Below are 22,818 nucleotides of genomic sequence, written 5' to 3'. Positions count from 1 at the left end.
CCACACACCCACCATCCCCCACACCCCACCATAGTGTTGAGTGGACTATTCCAGTAGGAGGACATCTACTTCATAGCACTTGCTTATGGCAACTTTTGAAGCACATAATGTGACTTCTGAGCCCTTCTTTATTAAGCCATTTAGCATTGCCCATTGCTCTGAATATGACGACCGTCAAGATCAAACAAATAATGGGTAACAGTTTTAAAATAATGCCCACTACAGGTACAGTCAACAAGACTAGCATTCCATCTTTATTGCCATTTTGACAGCAGAGTTATTTAGATTTTGCAAACGCAGGTAAACATGGACATTTGGGGTCAAACGAGCGAGTTGCTCACCAATGCAAGGGCCAATGGTAGATTCCAATCAAGTGCGAACTGGGCACCAACGAACTACCTGAGCCATCCTTCCACTTTCAAGCAGTAGAGGGAGAAAGGTGCCCAACAGTAGAAAATTCACTTCATCTCATGTAGGCTCGGCCTTAATGGGTTTTTGTGCTTTTGTTTTAATCATTACAAAAGACAAAAGCTTATTTTCCAAATGTTTGAGAATGTCAATTAGAAGCAGTTCGGTCTCTGAATGAAACAATTGTACATTGACCCCAGAATTCTGGAACGTGCATCTAGCTTTTACTTCTGAGAGACGCTAGCAATGCTGGAGCAGCTGCCTTTACAATGAGATGTTAAACCACGGGTCCTCGGGTAGATGTCAAAAATCTCAACTCAGTATTTCAAACAGCAGGAGACTTTTCCCCAGTCTCTTGTCCATTATTTGTGCCTCCCTCGGCATTACGTAAACATCTTACCAGGTTATTATTGTATTGAACTTGAAGGTGTTTGCAGTATGCACACACTGCCTGCCTCTTATGGCCCAAAATGGAAGTCCCTATATTTCCACAAGCACCACTGATGCCTGAGCTTCAGACTTTGACTGAAGATCACTGATTGCACGAGGGGTTAGAAAGCTCAGCTGCAGAAGGGAAACTGAAGGAATGGCCCTACAGTAGTAACAAGTTGCGTGGTGACATCATCTCAATGTGGCTAAATTACCCAACACACTTCACAAGAGCTTAATTGAAAAGAATTTGGCACCATGCCACACAAGGGGATATCAGGACAGATGACCACAAGCTTTGTCAAAGAGGTTGACTTCAAGTAATCTTTTAAAGCGGAATGGAGAACCAGAGGTCCAGGGAAGGCAAGTAGAATTCCTGAGCTCTGGACCCTGGCAGATGAAGGCACATCCACCGGTGGTGATGGGTAGAAAGGCAAAGTCTGGGGAGGGAATTCCAGAGCTTTGACCATTGACAGCTGAAATTATATATGGAAAAATCTTCTGCAACCATTTTGGTTCCAGGTTTCTCCAAACACGTCAAGTGTGACCAATCTCACCTTAAAAAAAATTATTTCAATAGCCTCGTCAACATTTGTGTGCTGTGCAGTACAGTTGTGACATTAAATATATAAACTGCCATTTCACACTTTGTATACTAACGATATTTTCTTTGCATTGCAATTAATCTAATCCATCTCAAAAACTATGTTAATCCCCAAGTTACATTTTTGATAACACAAAATTAGAATGAAGAATTAGGGGGTTCTAACTGCTGTGGTGGTACATCAATCAATTGTTGATATTGATCTACAAAGTTAAATTAATTAAATACAAACAACTGCATAAAAATTGAAACTGAAATTTCAATATTAACTGAACTTCCAACTCAAACTACCAATTCAAATAATAATCTCACAGCAGCATCAACCTAACTTCATTTGAACATAATCAGAGCCATAATGCTCACAAACAGGCCTTTGGCCCATCTGATCAATGCCGACCAAGTTTGTTCCACCTGCCCATATCCCTCCAAACATGTCCTATCTGCCCACATCTTTTAACTATTATTATTGTACCCACCTCTCCTGCTTTCTCTGGCAGCTCATTCCCTATACACACTGCTCCCTGTGTGGAAAAACCTGTACCTCAGGTCCCTTTTAAATCGTTCCCCTCTGACCTTAGTTTAAGGTGAACTCTAATTGTAGACCCCTCTATCCTGGGGGAAAGACTATAAGTTGGCTCTTCACCATATTTATACTTCTCATGAATGTATATATCTTTACAAAGTCACCCATCAGCCACCTACTCTCCAGGAAAATAAATCTCGGCCTATTTAGCTTCCCCGTAACTCAAACCTTCCAGACCCCGTAACAGCGTCTTGAAGTTTTGTTTAAGAAGGAACTGCAGATGCTAGAAAATCAAAGGTAGACAAAAATGCTGGAGAAACTCAGCGGGTGAGGCAGCATCTATGGAGCGAAGGAAATAGGCAACGTTTCGGGCCGAAACCCTAAGGTTTCCCTAAACATGGCCTTTAACACCCTTTCTCCCTGTGTTGCCACTTTCATGGAACTATATACCTGCACTCCAAGTATGTTCAACTCGCCCAAATCAACATTTAAATATTCCCACGTGCAATTTAAAGAATTCGATTGTCAATGGAGTTTGCAAACTTTTCCTTGATCAACGTGAACCCTTAAATTAAAAACATTGTTTCTGGTTTTGTTTAAAGAAAAATCCCAATCGGGCCTCATCTTTTTGGAACTTGCGCGATAGAAAAGTCTGTAAAAACTCTTTGTGAGTTGATTTTTTTTATGCTTGCTTACTGTAGAAATAGAGAATTGACCATATCAGGCAATTTAGATGGGAAGCTCTCCTGAGTCAGACAGTATAAGGAGGGTTTGAACTAACATGCCAATTTAATGACTGGATCTAAGATGGATATTAATGCATTTTCTTCACACTGTATGACCCGGATACTACAATCAACATCTCAAATTAGATGAAAGTCTTTGCAAAGAAATGTATGCAATCCCAGAAATATTTTTAACCCCCTCTTCTGAGAGTCTTGAAGATGAGATGACTTCTTTAAACTGTCAGAATTCCAACTCTTCATGTAAAATAAATGACAGCGTGACTTTTGCAAACAATCTTTCTTTGAGAGTAACCAATTATTACAAATGAAAGAGCAAAACAAATAACCAGCAAAGCAAATGAATAATGAAAATAAACAGCAAAGATAATGAAAATGACCAAGAGTATTAACCCTGTGGCATGGGAGCGGGCTGCATGTCAGTGTTGTGCATGTGGGGCAGGTGGCACCTCTTTGCTGTCACTTACACCTCAGGCAGGAAATCCATGACATGAGATCTGTCTGTGGTCGATAGTTGGGACATGGTGTGGCGTCGGCCCTTGGTGAAACCAGAGGAACCATAGGTGTTAGGAGCAGCGTAGTGAAGGACGGGTGGTCTCTTAGCTGGCTGAGCAGTAGAGGAGGAGCTGAAGAGGCGGCTGAAGCTGGAGGATAAGAAAACAACGAGGGTGAGGATCCAAAGACAAAATGCCTACCAGATCTCTATCACAAACGGCAGCTGCGTAAAGGAGTTTTCCCTTTTTTCCCCATATATATTTATCATTTATCATCACACTGGGCACTAACAAAAAGCACAAGTTAACTTTCAAAACTCTCCCCCACAAACTCAATTTGAATCCCATATTCAGAGTAATGGGGGAAAAAATCCTTATTTGTCCTTTCAAATCCATATCACCATTCAGTGCAGCACGGTGGCGCAGCGGTAGAGTTGCTGCCTTACAGCGCTTGCAGCACCGGAGACCCGGGTTCTAGCCCGTCTACGGGTGCTGTCTGTACGGAGTTTGTACGTTCTCTCAGTGACCAGCATGGGTTTTCCCTGAGATCTTTGCTTTCCTCCCACACTTCAAAGACGTACAGGTATGTAGGTAAATTGGCTTGGTAGAATTTTGCGAAAGTGGGATTACAGAACTAGTGTGAGCATGTAATCGATGTTTGGTGTGGACATCATGGGCCTGTTTTTTAAAACGGGGCAGCACAGTGGCGCAGCAGTAGAGTTGCTGCCTGACAGTGCTCACAGCACCAGAGACCCAGGTTCGATCCTGTCTACGGGTGCCTGCCTGTACGTTTTCCCCGTGATCTGTGTGGGTTTTCTCCGAGAACTTTGCTTTCCTCCCACACTCCAAAGACATACTGGTTTGTCGGTTAATTGGTTTGGTATAAATGCTTTATTAAATTGTCCTTAGTGTGTGTAGGATAATGTTTAAGTGCGGGGATCGCTAGTCGGTACGAACTCGGTGGGCCAAAGGGCTTATTTCCACGCTGTATCTCTAAACTAAACTAAACTGTCATCTTCAAAAGCTAATTACAGCTGCATTTGAAAATCAATAGTGAACAACATCGACAAATCTGTAACCATCGAAGACCACTTCCTTTGTCCAAGCTATTAACATTTATGATGAAAAGCTTAGTCCTCGGTAAAGATCCTTGAGGAAACATAAATGGACAAACAAAGAATGCTCTCTTAATCTCGATTCCTGGATCCCAACACGGCTTAGATTATCCGTAGGAGACGGATATATGGAAGACCTTCGAGCATCTCCCCACTGTGGAAGGGAGGCTCATAAACTACCATCTATCTTTAAGGTCTGCTCACATCTTCAAGCAGTCTGACAAACAAGACCATTACAGACTTTTGAGCTACCCACATGCCTATCGTGATATTTTGATTATATTGAAACTATTGATGAAAAAAAAACTGTTAATTATTCAGCAAAATAAATAGGCACGTCGAATAGATTTTTTCATTTATTCTAACAGTGCTAATCTCCAATACAAAAGTACTTACAATTGCCAGATTCCTGACTTTTTCTTCTCCTGGATTGTCGGATACTCTCGAGATGCTCTATTGAATATTAACAAATATATTAAAATATAGAATAGTAATCATGTATTGTCTTTCCGCTGACTGGTTAGCACGCAACAAAAGCTTTCCACTGTACCATACACATGACAATAAACTAAACTAAACTGAACAAGTAAATATCACATTGTACACACACTTAATCTCAATGTCCAATGTCTACTTGATTCCAAACAAATTGGTGTCAAATTGGTGGAGTGCTCCTGATTAAGTGGAATTTGGCTCTTCGATCGCAGGTAATATGTTTAAAACAGTGGTTGAACTTGGACCAAGGAGAGCACGAGGCTTACTTCAAAGCAACGCAAACTACTGAACTACCATTTCGATCCATTTTGTCAAATCTACTGGAAATCCCATTGCAGCCTGGAGCGATGCCAAACTCCAGTATCACATCCAGTAATGCTGCTGCTGGCTATTCCGCAAACAAATTACTCAGCAAGTTTTATTTGCAACATCGGCAAAAGTGAACATTTATATTAACTGAACTGACAGCAGTATTAAATCTTTCTAAGTGCTAGTACTACTAAACTTCCAGTCGAGTTAGAAACACAGCACTGAACATGTGGCAGCAGTACCGTAAGGTTTTTACACAATTCTCTTCGTTAACATGAGCTCTTCGCTCTCCACACCTTCCATGGACTCTGTGAAATATCTAATTGAAAGATGTACACCATATGGAGAAAGCCAAGAGACTCATTGCATGGCTTCTATGGAATAGCCACACCAATGCATGAGTGGCCTGCCTGCCATTGATGTGAATAAACCATGTTCAGCAGAGCAGATCTAAGAGAAGTGAAGGTCTCTTCAGATTACTAAACCTATCCTTCAGGAAGATTAACTCTTCCTGCAATTTAAACTCTTCCTGCATTTTCAAGTTTTATTTTGAATGGTTCTATTAAGATACCTCAAAATATTAGTTTATACTCTGGTGGAGAAATTCTTCCTAAAACCCCATCTAAAATGTGGGTATCTTTTCTGCTTTTCCAGATAGCTTTGGATATATATTCACAATTTAACCACCGAGATCCAATAAAAGGGTCTCGATACAAAACGTCACTTATCCATGTTCTCCAGAGATGCTGCCTGACCAGCTGGGTCACTTCTGCACTTTGTGTCTTTTTTTTTGTAAACCAATATCTGCAGTTCCTAGTCCCTACAATATTTTTAACAATTTTGCTTTGTCCATCTTTTTGACCTTGGAGATCAAAGTTTTCCAACTTTTCTTTATAGCTCATGGCATTTGCAATTAGAATTAATCCAAATGATCTTTTTTTAAATCATTTTGAATGGAGTTTTCAGTGCTGTGGCAACCGAATGTCAATAATTTCCTACTAATGAAGTACAATCTGTGCTCTGTAACTGCCAAGGATTTGGACTGCATGGTCTTACGAAAAATATCTAAACACATTGGCTTTATTCATTGCTTGTCACATTGTTTGGACATTGAAAACGATGATCCATTCATTATGCTTTGGCTTTTTCTGGCAATTCAATAAACTTATGTCTATCCTTAAATCAGTGGTTGATACTTTGTCTTGGCAATTGCAATGACCATTAATCTATAATTCCTGCTGTTCCATTGCCCTCCCTTTCTTTGTCAGCATTTACATTTTACTTTGACAACCAGTTCATTGATGTATTAGACACAGCAAGATTCAAGAGCCAACCTGTAGGATCTAACTCAATTCTTTCCCATACTAGGATTATTAATCTCATCTCAGATATATCCTTCTTTTTCCATTAACCAAATTGGCTTCCAATTATATATCCTAAATTGAATTGTTTTTTGGTCTAATAAGTAATTTTTCACATAATATATTGTCAAAAGCCTTCTCAATGTAGCCATATTGCTGTTAAACTAGCGATTTACTGTATTTGCATCATTCTAAAGATTTTAATCAGCCATCAAACAATTCTCCTTTCTGTTTTTACCGCTATCCACCTGATTTACTCAACGTAAATTTATTCCAATGTAAATTTATCTGGGAGAAATTATCTTAGTTTGGATAAAAATGGATATTAAAAAAAATTGAGATTGAACATTTCAAGATATATATATATATATATATATATATTATATATACATACATATACACACACACACACACACACACACACATATATATATATATCTTGAAATGTTCAATCTCAATTTTTTTAAATATTCATTTTTATCCAAACTGAGATAATTTCTCCCAGATAATTTCTCCTGAATTAGGTTTCATTCATTTAAATGTTTCCCTTTCAAAGTCAACCATGGCTCCAAGTTGGTCAGAGAAGCAGCAGTTCCACAATTCTTATATTGTAGGTGTTAGAATCATTCAAAATCAGTCTTCCCTGCATCATTCTCAAAGGAATTTACAAGACATCAATGGTGTGCTGAAAATATGCTGAAAGTATACAGTTAATATCCCAAATGTCAACACTTCACACTTGCTCGGGTTAAAATTCATCTGCCATTTATTAGCCCATTTCTGTAGTTGATCTATATCCCACTAACAGCCTTCCTACACCCATGTCCACGTCATTTATATTAATCACAAACAACAGATTCATGTGGAACTCCACTGGTCACAGATCTCCAGCCAGAATAACACCCTCCCAGTACAACCCTGTCTTCTATGAATAAGCCAGTTAAGAATCCAAATAACCGGGTCGTCGTGGATCCTAATCATCACCATGCACCTTAATCTTCTTCATTAGCCTACCACCTTTTCAAATGCCTCATTAAATTCCATGTAAACAATATCCACCATCCTGCCCTTATCGATCACCTTCGTCACCTTCCTCTCTCTTATTAGCCAATTATCTTCCAAATGAGAGTAATTCCTATCCCAATGTATCCTCTCCAATAGTTTCCCAAACAATGGCATGAGGCCTACAATTTCCTGGATTATCTCTACTTCCCTTCTGAAACAGTGGGGGAAAAATTGGCTTCTCTGCAGTCCTCCGAAATCTTACCTGTGGCTAGAGAAGATACAAACATCTTCATCAAGGGTCCTGCAATCTCATATCTTGCCTCTCTCAACAACCTGACATAGATCTTATCAGATCTTGGGGATTCAACCACTTTAGACAATAGGTGCAGGAGCAGGTCATTTGGCCCTTCGAGCCAGCACCGCCATTCAATGTGATCATGGCTGATCATCCACAATCAGTACCCCGTTCCTACCTTCTCCCCATATCCCCTGACTCCGCTATTAAGAGCCCTATCTAGCTCTCTCTTGAAAGTATCCAGAGAACCGGCCTCCATCGCCCTCTGAGGCAGAGAATTTCAAGAGGCCCAACAGCACTTCTTTCTTGATCTCAATCTGCCCTTGCATATCAGTATTCCCCACACTGATCTCACAGTCCTCCAGGTCCTTGATGAATACAAATGTTTAGTACTCATTAAGTATCTCGCCTAAATCCCCCGACTCCAAGCACAATTTCCCTCCTTTAACCTTGAGTAGCCTTACCTGGTTACCCTTTTGCTTTTACCCTCTTGTCTTAAGGCAATATATAACCTTGGGATCTTCCTTAATCAGAGTCATCATGACATTTCATGGCCACTAATCGCCTTTCTCACTTGCTTTATTTTCATTAAAGGACTTGCCTGATTTCATCTTTCAAAGCCCAACATGCGCTTCACTTTTCCTTTCAGACCAAATTGTCATCCCCTTTGTTGCCTTACCTTGCCTCCTTTCTGGAAACATGCCGGCCCTGAACTCAGATCAGCTTCTCAGGGGAAATTAGGCCAATAAATCTTGATTGTGACTGCAACACCCACAACCCATCAATAAAACGTCAATGGCAAAAATCAATGCCAAAAAAAATAAAATGGTGTGATTATAAACATGCCTAGACAAGAATATTAATAACTTTGTTGGCAAATTATGAATGAGATTTGTCATATATCAACTGGGCTCGGGCATGCATTGTTCCATTTTATCTTCAATAGTCAAAATAAAGAGATTATAGAGAATGCCGGGGCACATATCATGTAACCCACCACTGAGACTTGGTAAAATATGTTTCTCTAGACAGTACTGAATGCTGATGTGTTTTCCCACCTGATCATTTCAATCCACCTGACAGCCTCCTGCAGCTCCATCAGCCTCTCCTTGTATTGGTTGCGTTCCATGAGCACCCGTGCCATCTCCACGCGGGTGAAGCGACGCCTCTGTGCCACCTGTACATCGTCCTGTGGGTAACGACAGCACTGCTTCACCACAACAGATAAAAACCAGCAGCCTGATGTACTTCAGCGCAGCAGCAAAGCAGCAGCTCACAGCTACCAACACGGTTCAGAGAGACATTTTATAATCAGTCTGTAACTCTGACAGGATACAACGTCACGACACAACATGCTTGCTTGAATTAATCTCTTTGTTATCATTGCCCCCAAGTCTCCTTCTGCCACTGGAAGAAACAATAGGTGTTCTCCTCCCACGCCCTTGACAAGCCGTCTAGACTAAAGTGCAGTAAAATGGCCAGAAGGCAAGTGTTAGCAACCATGTCCAATTCACTTTCTGATATTCTCCTTGTCCCTGGGTGCCTTCATTTGGCAGCAGAACCCCAGGGAGTCCTGTTGTTTTTAATCCTTTGCATCATCGCCGTCTCACCTTTATATTGTCTTCCTTCAGAAGCAACACTGGGGAAAATCGGTCGCAGCAACCCCAGTGATTTATAGGAGAAATACCACAGTGCAACTGATTAGATTAAAGGTAGTGATTAGCACATAGGCAAGTGGTCACACTGACCTGTAACACGTTTATTTTAAAGATTCCTGAATAAGATGTTGATGAACAAATGTACAAGCTTGATTTTCAAAGAGAATAATGTAAACAGAGGATAAATATTATTTGCTTGACAGCATTATATTTTTGATACCAATGGTTAAATGCATCACCACGGCTGGGTCGCCTGGGTGAGGGTGTCTGATGTTGAAAGACCCGAAACACCCAATGACCCCAGGTTACATCACTGATGATGTGTTCAGGAGCATCAAGAGATGTTTTTTCATCAATGCATCAACACAGAATACTACAGACAGCGGGAGGAGCAGACATGTGAATAAAGTGCCTAAAGGTTTAAGTGTAAACAGAGTTCAATTCAATTCAATTCAATTCAACTTTAATGTCATTGCACAAATACTGAGTATCGGTACAACGAAATGCAGTTTTGCGTCAGTCCGTAGTAGTGCAATATAGAAATTTAAAAAAAAAAAGAGGATACAGAACAATAGAAAATGCAGAATAATTAAACAATGGGGACGGAGGGACCGGAGGAATCTATCGGCGGGACTCCGAGTTCAGCAATGCGACGGTATGATTGTAGAAGCTGTTCCTCATCCTACTGGTACGAGACCTGAGGCTCCTGTACCGCCTCCCTGATGGGAGGAGGGCAAACAGTCCATGATTGGGGTGGGAGGGGTCTTTAATGATCTTCCCAGCTCGTTTCAGACACCGTTTTCGGTGGAGGGCATCCATGGCAGGGAGCGGGGCGCCGATGATGTGCTGCGCGGTTTTCACCACCCGTTGTAGTGCCTTCCTGTCCGCAACAGTGCAGCTGCTGTACCATACCGTGAAGCAGGCGGTCAGGATGCTCTCGATGGTACACCTGTAGAAGTTGGTCAGGATCTGGGGGGACAGGTGGGCTTTCTTGAGCCTCCTCAGGAAGTAAAGGCGCTGCTGTGCCTTTTTGATCAGCTTGGAGGTGTTGAGGGACCAGGACAAATCCTCCGAGATGTGTACCCCGAGGAATTTGTAGCTGGAGACGCGCTCCACCTCAGTCCCGTTTATGTGGATGGGGGTATGTCTGCCCCCTCTGACCTTCCTGAAGTCGACAATAAGTTCCTTCGTCTTCTTGGAGTTGAGGACGAGGTTATTATTGGCACACCAGGTTGTCAGGTGCTGGACCTCCTCTCGGTAGGCTGACTCATCGTTGTCACTGATCAGTCCTACCACCGTGGTGTCGTCAGCAAACTTAATGATGGCGTTGGATCCGTACTTAGGGATGCAGTCGTGGGTGAAGAGGGAGTAGAGGAGAGGGCTGAGCACACAGCCCTGTGGCACGCCGGTGTTCAGTGTTATAGTGGTGGAGTTGAGGTTGTTGACCCTAACAGACTGTGGTCTGTTGGTGAGGAAATCCAGTGTCCAGTTGCAGAGGGAGGTGGAGATGCCAAGCCCGCTGAGTTTGGTGATCAAGCTGGCGGGGATGACAGTGTTGAAAGCGGAGCTGAAATCAATGAACAGCAACCTGATGTAGGAGTTGTTGTTGTCCAGGTGGGTCAGGGCAGAGTGTAGGGCCGCCGATATGGCGTCCTCTGTAGTCCTGTTGGCCCGGTAGGCAAACTGATGGGGGTCCAGTGTGGGGGGGAGGCTGGCTTTGAGGTGAGCCAAGATCAGTCGCTCAAAGCACTTAGCAATGACAGGGGTGAGTGCCACTGGGCGGAAATCGTTGAGGCTCCCTGTGGCTGACTGTTTGGGCACTGGCACGATGGTTGATGTCTTGAGGCAAGTGGGGACAACACCCTGGGCCAGTGAGTGATTGAAAATGTCGGTAAAGACTTGGGATAGTTGTCCAGCACATGCCCTAAGCACCCGGCCAGGGATGCCATCGGGGCCGGCAGCTTTGCGCTCATTCACCTTGCTCAGTGCATCTTGTACAGCAGAGGTGGAGAGACTGAGGGGTTGTTCATTTGGGGGTGGAGCAACTTTGATGGCTGGGGTTTTGTTATCACGGTCAAAGCGAGCATAGAAATGGTTTAGCTCGTCAGGAAGGGTGGCGTTGTCTGGGGGAGGGGTGTTAACTTTCTGGTAATCGGCAAGGGATTTGATTCCTTGCCACATGCGCCTGGGGTCAGAGTTGTTATGGAAGTGCTCCTCAATCCGCCGTTTGTTAATGTAGTGGGGGATTTTACCCCCACTACATTATTGATTGGAATTGCCTCAGTGGCTTCGATGAGGCAGAATTAGTTAAGAGCGTTCAAAGAACTTAAATTAATACGTAGGAATTCCAACAAATTCCATTTAAGCTCAATTTTGGAAATGAAGCAGGTGAGATTGTGGAAGTGTCAATGGGGAACATAATATAACAGAAACATAATAGTAACCCTGTTAAGCTGCAGCAAGTAAGAATTTCATTGTTCCATCGTTCCATATGAAACTCTCTCTTGAATCTCCCACACAATCTCTCTCTCTCTCTCTCTCCCTCTGATTCCGTGGGTATCAAAGCAGTCGTAAAACAGAAAATGTTGCCTCTCAAGTTAAAGTCTTGAATTGGGAAAGGACTGATTTCCACAGCATAAGAGAGGACCTGTTGAAAGTAGATTGGGGGCAGATGCGTACTGATAAAACAACAACTGACAAGTGGGACTGTTAAAACAAACGTAGAATAGAGGTCAGGGCAACTTTATCTGGAGATGGTAAAGGACGAAGGAGGCAACCCACATCATCACGGGCCCACACCACCCTGGCCACTCTCTCATTTCACTCCTACCATTGGGAAGAAGGTAGAGGAGTTTGAAATCTGTGACCTGGTTCAGGAACAGCTTTTTCCAACAACCATCAGACTATTGTTAACTACAGACATCAATTAAACTTCAAACTGAACTGTTTGGGTTGCACTGGAGAATTTGGGCTGTTATTCTGTTATTCTAATGGGTGATTATATTTATTAAATTTTTTTGTTAGTTTATTATCTTATCTATTGAGTACTGTTGAGCTGCTGTAAGTAAGAATTTCATTGCTCCATTTTATGACAATTAAACGCTTCTTAACTCTTGGCTGACGAAAGACTCATCAAGGAAAAAGGAAACATCACTATCTTCTGCTCATGTGCCTGGTCCCAGCTCCAATCCGTGCCATTTCTTCACCATTCCCCTGAGCTCCCCGCCTCTGATGCTGAGCAGTCTGTCTTCAACAGAGGCCTCACTTGCATCTCAACGAGATCCGAGCCCACCAAGATGTTCTCTCCTTCCATCATCTCTGCCTCTGTGCCCATTTCTTTGGCATGGAATCCTCACTCCCACACCACCACTGATAACTCTTTCTCCTGCCTCCAACACTCCTCTTCCTCTCGGATACCCCCCCCTGACCTTTTACCTTCTCTCGACTTCTTCCATTTATAACAGTCGATGCGACTTCTCCACTCCCCTCACCCACTCTTTCCCGCCTTCCCGCTCCGAATGCACAGATCCTCAGTCCTTCCGCACCAATCCCGATCTGCTCATTAAAGTGGTATTCTAGCGGACTAACTCTATCTTGCAGAGACCAGGCGGCAGCTTTCCATTCTCAAATCTCCTCGATGAAGTGTCAATTCCTGGGGGCCCCTGGCTATGACAGCTCAAGACGGACGAGGAGTATTCACGTATTGAGAATGAGCCGAGCGTGAGAGCAGTAAGTGCGCACCACTTCCCAAACTACCCACCTACCCGTGTACCAAGCCCCTCATGCCACAGTCTGTGGTTTCCATGTTGCCATGATCATACACCAATAATCCACAGAACTGGAGTGGAAGCTTTAGGAAAATTAAGGTTCTTCTTTTTGCCATTGGAGCCTCAAATCACACTCATTGACCGAACAACAAAGATACATAATTTTGAATACTTACGCTCGCTTCCTCCAGCTCTTCTTTGCCCTCCTTATTATTCATGGCAACAATAGCTTCCGATTTCACCCTAGAATTGCGGGGGGACAAAACGTACCTTACTTAGCAGGTGGGAAGGGCTTGACCAATTGCAAGAAACATTATTGACATAATTAACACAAAATGCTGAACTCAGCATTACTCCAGCATTTTGTGTCTATCTTCAGTGTAAACCAGCATCTGCAGTTCCTTCCTACAAACTTGACTTATAAGTGTTTGGCCTGGACAGTGAAGGCAAAGTCATGACTCATCATCAGTGTCCAAGAATATGCTAGTTACAAAATGCACATTTTATTATTGACACTTCATACAATATATTCGTCCAGCTCAAAAAGAGTTAACATCGGAATTAAAGCGAACTTTTAAAATAACCCTGGGACAGGCAAGATGCCTGTGATGTGAAGCCCGGGTTGATGCTGAAATTATCCCCTTAAACCTCAACATTCCATATAAATTACACCTGAAAATTAGTTCAAACATTTGTCCCCTCAGAAACTTTGAGGAACAATTGAGCAGGAACAGCTAGAGGTAAACGCAGTTCAACTACTGAATTACATTAATTCATAAGGGTGATTTTAACATGTGGCCCCTGGCATTAATAGGTTCACAATGGTTCTGTCGTCTTATAACAAAGTAACGAGTGCCATTCTGGATTGTTTGGTGTGCCCGTATTGCTGCCATTTTCAAGTTCCTTCTTAAATGGAATCTGACTGCTGTTTCGACTTGGCACCACATGGAGAAAGTGTCAGGTATTTGCATTTCAGCCGATGAACAACATGCCTGTTGATTCCACAATAACAAGCCCCCAAAACGTCTGATATGTTGCCAGTGCCAGCATTGTTCCCATCTCCTGACCCAAAATATCAGAGTCCTGGGTGCCAGTGCAAACAATGCAAAGAGGACATCTGGAGATTAAATGTCATCATTTCCAGCAGCTTTGCACTGAAGTGCCATTTAAAATCATATATTCATGTCTGTAGGGTGGGTTCTCAACACTCTCGGTCAATGCTAAGACACAATTTCAGCATAATTTTTTAAGTTCTGTTTCTTACATAACAAAAAGAAAACATAAACTCAGATAATATTTAAATCTGGAACCTTAGGTTGCTGAGAACTGGGAGATGACGTTTAATTCAGTCACTTGGAACATGCTGCAAGTGCAGGATACTTATGAAAACAGTAGAGGTTAATTGGGACTAATAACATTAACATTCCTGCAACATCATCAGCTGTGTGCCTCACTGGGCCCTCTTGAATGAGCCAGCTGCCAGGGGAAGCTTCATTATTAAACTGTGCGTCCATAACACACACAGATGATGCACAACTGATCTTCCTGCCGCAATGGACAGGATCAATAATAGATCCTACTGCACCATCTTACCGTTTCAGCTCTTCCTCCAGTTCCTTCATCCGGTTCTCAACCTTGGCCTTGGCTTGTTTGACGGTCTCGAGTTCCCCTTTCAGCACCTCCTGTTCACTTGATAACTCGTCCACCTTTGCAATCAGATCATCCTTCACAATATTCAGGGCATTCCTTGAAAGCAGTCAAGGTCACAGTGAGATCACATTCAGTTGAAGTGACTGGAATTCCAAAACTTCTCATCTTCATTCAGGTGAAGAAGATTAATTGCCAATAATCATACAGTGAGGAGCAAGTACGAGTGCACATTATCGTATATCATAGTCACAACATTACAGAGACAACAATGGTCAGTTCTGGCATAAGATTCAGCTCCACACTCCTGCATAGTTGACCCAAGGAGCAGCATAGTTCTTTGTTACTATCTATGCTGCAGTTCTGAAAATTCAACAACCATTAAAGAGCAAGTCAGGTGCAGCTTTTTGAGTGCAATCTCATGACTGAATTCATGAGCCCTTTCCTTTCACCTTGTCCTGCCATTTCCTACTTCCTTAGTATTTCACGTCCCACATAGGTTTATAATAAGCTGAGCTACCCTTCTGAAATGTCACATCACTTTTTGTTGTATTCGCTTTCAAATTGATTCTTAACCCTTTCAACGCCTCTCCTCTCCCCTATGAGGATTGCTAACTGCACACAAATGATGCACATCTGAGTTTGTAATAATTTCACAAATTAACTTAAATCAGAGCATTGTGTTCTATCTACACAGAACATTCAGAATGTTCTTAAATCAGTCCAAAGTGAACTGGAACTGATTCACACATTCCAATGAAAGCAGAGCAGGTTTGTTTTGCTATTATACCGGGGTGGGAGGGTAGTTCACACTCAGAGGCAAGGCAAAAGTTTTTAAAGTTTAGTTTAGTGATACAACGTGGAAACAGGCCCTTCGGCCCACCGACTCCACGCTAAACAGTGATCACCGGTACACCCGCACTATCCTACACACTAGGGACAATTGACAAAAGCCAATTAACCTACAAACCTGCTCGCCTTTTGAGTGAGGGTGGAAACTGGAGCACCCGTGAAAACCCAGGTGAAAACAGAAAGAAAGTGCAAACTCCATACAGACAGCACCCTTGTTCAGGATCGAACCGGTGGTCAGGATTGAACCCAGGTCTCTGGCGCTGCATGTGCCACCCTCCAAGTAGAAAATATTAGGCTCCATTATACACTCTCATTTTGTTTGTGTATTGCATCCGGCAGATTCTTTATGCAAATGACAAACAAGAGTGAATCACTTCCCAATCTCAATTCAACAAAATCTAATTTAAATTATCCAGTTCCTCAAACTAAATAATTCTAATACAGTATAGCAAGTGTTAATTTAATTTCAATGTGAAGTAAACAACTTTGCATTAGAAGTTGCCTGAGTTACCAGAGTCCATAGTCTATTCCAGCAAGTAGCAACACAACCATTTATATTTTTCAGCTTGCTGGACTTTGTCTACACATGCGTAACCCCAACAGTAAATTAGAGCCCTTACTTGGTTTCCAAGAGCTGAGTGTTCTCCATGATGAGATTTTCAACTTCCTTTCCCATTCCTGGAAGAGGCACAAGTTGTTTCCATTCAATATCATTGTAGGTTCCTCAAATTATTAAGACACAGCATGAACATGTACAAACACATCTACATGCACACACGCACACACGCACACACACACACACACACACACACACACACACACACACACACACACACACACACATTTATATATATATATAAAGATGGCCATTTCAGCCATCTTTATCTTGCGGGTTTTCATTCAACTTTCACTGAAGCAGAATAGATGACGTGTGAAATCCCTCACACTTCACACAAATAAGCACAGCCATACACCAGGTGCTACTGTGATGCGCGTGAGTGGAACATGTAGACCTGATCGCCGATGAACCTCAGAAAGCACATGCACCCCAGTGATTCCACCAACCTCTCGCTCAATTATTCCATGAGATCCTAGCAGTCTTTTAACCAGCTGCTAAAACCTCACGTTCCTCAACTTGACAGGTTTTGAATCCTGTCTAGTAACAAAAGCCTGATTCAATTGTGATCTACATTCAGTTTTCTAAAATCTACACTCCATCCAACCAACTGTGTTTCATGGTTCAGCAGCCAATAACAGACCTCACAATCAGTGATTCGGAGGTGCCTGCCCTGGTAGACTATTATTTTAAAACTTTCTATCGCTAGATGAGACTTTTGGTATTATTCTAGTCTGTTATATGGTTGCTCCAAACCTGCAAACCCAGACATTAATAACATACGAAACAGAGGCTTACTGACCAGCAATGAGAACTTATGCTTATACACAGCTTTTAAATATTAACAAGGAAAGCTGCTGAATGAGGAAGTAACAAATAACGAATGGCAATCAAATGTTGGGTTGAGGAGTTGGGTTTGAAGTTCGATAAAGAAGACAAAAGTAGAGAGATTTAGGGAGGATTTTTTTTAGCTAAAGCCCTTGTTTCCAATGTTAAAATTCAGAGGGCAACATTGAAAAACTGGAGTGACTATAAATCCAATGCACCTTCAGACAATCTAAAACGAAAACAATCAGACAAGAAGCAGCATCACCCTTTATTTATTAACCCAGTCCATCTGGGAAGACACCCAACTGTCTCTTCACTGACTCATTGAAAGGATGGGAGGGAGGGTCAACAGAGCTTGTGGACCCCAACAGGAGCCATCAAACATTTTAACAGATGGAGAGGGATCAGCTGAGGGGACATTTTGCTTTCATCATGTCCCAAAGCATTACCTTGCCTCTGCCCTCATCTTCAATGAAAGTCCAGCCTGAAATTCACCTTCCTGCCGGAGCTCATTTGTGGCTGGCCCTGATTGGTCCTGGTCTTTTCTCGCCTCCAGCTCTTAACCCCTGCCCCCTATTTTCAGTCTGAAGAAAGGTCCCGAACCAAAATGTCACTCATTTCCTTTCTCCACAGATGCTGCCTGATCTGCTGAGTTACTCCATCTGAGGTTAAAAGTACAGAATTTTAGAGCAAAGATTCCAGAGATAGGACTGAGTGAGAATGAAGAGATTTTAAAACCACCCGCAAATCTTTCTTAAACCCTTTATTCAAAACCATCTAACATTCATTCTAGTAATCCTAAGGTGCACGGCAAGTGGAACATGGGGTCTGGAGATAACTTTGGAACTCACTATGAGTTTAGTGGTTGGGGAGCAACTTCAGATGATCTTGTGAGAGTAAAGGCAAACATGGTCATAGAAACACAGAAAATAGGTGCAGGAGGAGGCCATTCGGCCCTTCGAGCCAGCACCGCCATTCATTGTGATCATGGCGAACAATCTAAACCTGGGTCATTATTTATTCTATAACAACAATTGTCATTTTGTGTAACAGTCCTCAATGTTTGAGATAATGACAAGATATTATTTGTATCCTATGTTTACCACCGGCCACAGAAACTCTGCCTGTTTTAGTGAAAGGATCAGAGGGAATATCCAACCACTGACTTGTAGAAAGATCTCAACTGATAACTTGCTGTATCTCTTGCTCAGACTGCACTAACACCAACACTCAAGTTTAAAAAATCTCCATTTGGGGGAGGGAAAGAGAAAAATAACACCGTACAAAGTAATTTTCAATGGTCCTTTAATGCTCAATTATCACCATTAAGGTGTTTGATCTCCTTTAATTCTGGGCTAGATACAACTAAATATATTTCCTTTAATAGATGTACAAATAATTCCTAATCTTTCCCCCTGACCTCTTCACCTCACATTACTGTCTGCTTATTATATCTTCTATCAACGTTAAAATAGTTGGCATTCCTTCAGAGTGCAAAATATGTTGCCCTATACCCTGTAATTCCCACATTTCCAGCTTGCCAAAGATCTGATACAGCTAGCAGAGAGATCTCCCATTAATAATAAGTAAGACAAACTCAAAAGGCTGGAGTAACACAGCGAGCCAGGCAGCATCTCTGGAGAAAAGGAAAAGGTGACATTACGGGTAATAAGCCGAGACTCACATAGGATTTAAAACCATGGGTTGGATTTTGTGGGGAAATTTCTCTGCATAAGTGTCAGTATGTTCAGGGTTTCTGGATGGATTGGATGGATTCGAGGGGGGAGGTAAAGGGACAGGTCCTGCGGTTGCAAGGGAAAGTACCTGGGGAGGGGGTGGTTTGGGTGGGAAGGGAAGAATTGACCAGGGAGTTGTGGAGGGAACGGTCTCTGCGGAAACCAGAAAGGGGAGGGGATGGGAAGATGTGGCCAGTAGTGGGATCCCGTTGGAATTCTAGTCAAGCCTTACTGAGAAAGCCATGTTACTAAATACAATATTCTCTGCTGAAACATCAGCCAAATGACTTTAAATCACTTTAAATAAAATACTTGAAGAATGGGCCTGACCAAGAAAACAGCAACTTCAGTCGTGGCTACTGATGCTCCTGCAGCCTTGCATCCCTTCAATGTGTCCATTTCAAGGGGGCAAAGCATGGTGACACCAAAGAAGTTCTGAAAATTCCCACCTTAACCAGGATCCTCTCGCACAATGGGGGGAAAGAACACTGGGCCTGATGACTGGGGCTTAGGCATGCATTGTAACAGTGTGCCAATCACAAGAGATAGTCTTAACTTCAATTGTAATCTTGAGAAGGTAATGGAGGCATGAATACACTTAAGTTAAATATGTTAATAGCAGTGAAAAGAATTGCCAACAAATAATCATCACTCCTGTGCAACTAACTTCAAAACCTTTTCATATTGGGGACTTTGCAGGAATTCAATTTAGAATTGCTACACAATCACTGGCTCGAGACAATATATACTCCTGATCTTTGAGGGGTATTCTACACTGTGAACGGCTCAATTGTAATCATGTAAAGTCTATCCGCTGACTGGTTGGTACGCAGCAAAAACGATTTTCACTGTACCTCAGTACTCGGGAGAATAAACTAAACTAACCAAGCACCTCAGCTCTGCGATTTGTGTTTGATCTATCCTTTATCCTTTTTTCAGTTCTATCTGAAATTAATTTGGACAGTATCAATCCAATAAAGGTGAAGTAACTCAGAACAGGCTCCAGAATGAAATCAGGACATTTCTGATATATATATATATATTGCAGCTACTTGCTGTGTCATTAGGGGAGCTGCAATTGCCAAGAGTTTGTTCCCAGTCAGCTGTAGTGATTGGTTATATGTTAGCATTGGTAGATTGTAGCCTGCCTCAGATAGTCATTTCATTAAATCCAAATAGGGCATATATTTGAAACGTGAAATTGATTTAAACCAGCATCTGCAGTTCCTTCCTACACATGTACCATACTGATATAGTTTCACTTCATGTCATAACAACCCCGTACTAAATTATTCAAGATATTTATTGCTTGTACACCAAACATCATAAAATGGTGACATTTTTAAAAGGTTGGTATTATTCAAAATTGAATTTAGTATTATATTTGAAATATTTGTTTGAATTATTTGTTTTTTTTTAACTTTTAACAGTATTTTTCTATAATTCTTGTGGTACAATATTCCAAGTCACGGAATGTTGCCCTGGATAAGTATCATCTCCAATAATCAAAACCATCAACAACGATTTAAATCATCTTTTAAATTGGTCTTCTAAAGAGGAAAGCCCCCTGAAATACCATCACTTTTACTGGCATCATTGGAAGTCTTTCACCAGTACTGACCGTTGAGAAAAATCAAACAACTTGGAATATAATTTCTTCTGCTAATATCAGTAAAAAAATTAGACAGAAGTTTTAAAGTTTTCATGCTATTTCCTTCAGCATCACTACATGGTTTGGGAATAACTCCATCCAAGACTGTAAGGAATGCAAAGAATTGTGGACGCAGCCCAGACCATCACACAAACCAACCTCACCTTCCCATTGACTCCATTTATACCTCACGTTGCCACAGCAAGGCCAGCAGCATAATCAAGGACAAGTCGCACCCTGACCACTCCCTCTTCTCCCCTCTCACATCGGGCAAAAGGTGTGGAAGTATGAAAACGTGCACCTCCAGATATAGGGACAGTTTCTTCCCAGCTGTTATCAGGCAACTGAACCATCCTATAACTATCTCATTGGTGACCCTTGGACTATCTTTGTTCACACTTTACTGGCGTAATCTTGCACTAAAATTTATTTATATTATTCCCTTTATCATTTATCTGCACACTGTGAATGGCTCGATTGCAATCATGTGTCGCCTTTCTGATGACCGGTTAGCACGAAACAACAGCTTTTCACTGTACCTCGGTACACGTGACAATAAACTAAACTACATTTGCTGATTTTCACTGAAAAATGTATCTTATAAGATCTCACTGAAAATGGTTTAGCGTACAAGTTTGGCCGATGTTCAGGCCGACAATACTAAAATGGTCTTCAATCATGTTGACTGGGCTATAGTAAAATACCATTGATCAATCCCTAGAAAATATTCTACTGCTTATTACTATCAAAACTATTATCCTAAACAACCAGTCTGGGGTTTTAGGAAGCAGCATTGGATTCCTGAATTGGATCTAACAATTCAGATATCTATTGAATGATCCATGACAATCTTGTGTTCCCCCCCCCCCACCCCTCACCCCCCTTCCTCAGTTTCCACTTTAATGACAGTTCAATGGGTTCAGCTTTGAAACATCGGCACCAGTCTGCGATTTGATGGCCCTCGGTCTTTGTCAAAAATTCAACTCAAAATGTTGGAAACAATGTAATGTAAATAAAGGAGCCAATCAGCCAAGAGCAGTGCCACGTCACAAGCCAGAACACAAAGACACAACCAAACCAGGCGGCCACAGGGTCAAAAAACAAGCAGCACCATTTCCCCAGCCTCACGCTATGCTACAAAGCAAAAGGAAAAGATTGCGTTTTACTGCAAAAAAAAAGGGTATGAACGTGTATGAAGGAAGAAGGAAAACCGGCGGCAGGAACCTTACCGAAGAAATCATCGCGCACTAAGAGGGCAGTCCGATAAGGCGAGGGGGGGGAGGGAGCAAAAAGAGAGAAAGAAGCAGTTATGCACCAGTTGATTGTTTCTCAGCCTTCACACTGGGCTGACTGCTGATAAACTTAACTGCTGTACTGCACAGCGATTCATTTAGTGAGGCAAAAGAATGCTCGACTCCTCCAATGTCACAGATGTCTCAATTACCAAAGTCGCAAGATGCACAGTAGGAGAAATGCAACTTTACCCAAGATGAAGTGGATTACCTTGGGTAAAGGATGGGGTTTAACTGGTCTGTTTTGGTTGTGCGAAATGAGCTTGTTTTGCGAATGGGCAGCCTTCTTTACATTGTCTGAATGCAAAGAAAAAGAAATTGGTCACTGTGCCACACAACACCCAGTTTTCTTTTTCAACACTCAAGCAAGGGGCAAGATGCATAGCTGTTTCATGCTATTGGTCAAGTCCAATTTCACAACCAGAAAAGTGGCAATACACAGGAAAGGGGGCAATGTGTAGTCCATCCAAGTAGAACACCTGGAATGAGCACCATGGTTGCAGGCAATTAATTGTCTTGTGCTAGGCATGCAACAGCCGATTATTGGATCAGAATTTGCTCAGAGCTTCTCCACCCCACTGCCTTAACTCTGCCAGAAGTGCAGCAGGAACTTATAGAAACATAGACAGAGAAAATAGGTGCAGGAGGAGGCCATTCGGCCCTTCGAGCCAGCACCGCCATTCATTGTGATCATGGCTGATCGTCCCCAATCAATAACCCGTGCCTGCTTTCTCCCCATATCCCTTGATTCCACTTGGTCCAATCTTTGCTTGTTTCACTGGTGGAGCGAGCTTTGAAGAAATTTGAGGCAATCTAGAGCAGGCTTTGTGCCGGGACAGCAGATCTGGAATAGAAGCAGCAGCCTCCTGGATTGCAATGGATTATTCAGCGGAAAGGATGACCTTGTATTTCTTTATGTCTGTCACGTACAAGTTAATCTGGGTTTGATGAGGCACAATAAATTAAAATTGTCTTAGTCTTTGGACATTC

At 42.2% G+C, this 22,818-nt stretch overlaps 1 protein-coding gene across 10 annotated transcripts in view; it reads right to left on the bottom strand.

Annotated features, from left to right (window-relative positions):
* Window positions 1-22,818, bottom strand: part of mapk8ip3 (mitogen-activated protein kinase 8 interacting protein 3) — a 187,120-nt gene that overhangs the window by 74,965 nt on the left and 89,337 nt on the right. For 5 of the 10 annotated variants that reach the window (XM_033040352.1, XM_033040356.1, XM_033040357.1 and 2 more), the window contains 7 exons: window positions 21,766-21,783; window positions 16,326-16,383; window positions 14,800-14,952; window positions 13,383-13,449; window positions 8,840-8,970; window positions 4,713-4,769; window positions 3,175-3,351 (listed from right to left, as the gene is read on the bottom strand). In XM_033040352.1, the coding sequence (XP_032896243.1) occupies window positions 3,175-3,351; window positions 4,713-4,769; window positions 8,840-8,970; window positions 13,383-13,449; window positions 14,800-14,952; window positions 16,326-16,383; window positions 21,766-21,783 (661 nt within the window). The remainder of the gene's footprint in view (window positions 1-3,174; window positions 3,352-4,712; window positions 4,770-8,839; window positions 8,971-13,382; window positions 13,450-14,799; window positions 14,953-16,325; window positions 16,384-21,765; window positions 21,784-22,818) is intronic. The other 5 variants (XM_033040353.1, XM_033040360.1, XM_033040355.1 and 2 more) reach the window with 1 other exon arrangement.

Source organism: Amblyraja radiata, chromosome 22 (genome assembly GCF_010909765.2).
Source record: "Amblyraja radiata isolate CabotCenter1 chromosome 22, sAmbRad1.1.pri, whole genome shotgun sequence".
In the NCBI taxonomy this organism is placed as follows: domain Eukaryota; kingdom Metazoa; phylum Chordata; class Chondrichthyes; order Rajiformes; family Rajidae; genus Amblyraja; species Amblyraja radiata.
This window is presented reverse-complemented; position numbering and strand designations above follow the sequence as displayed.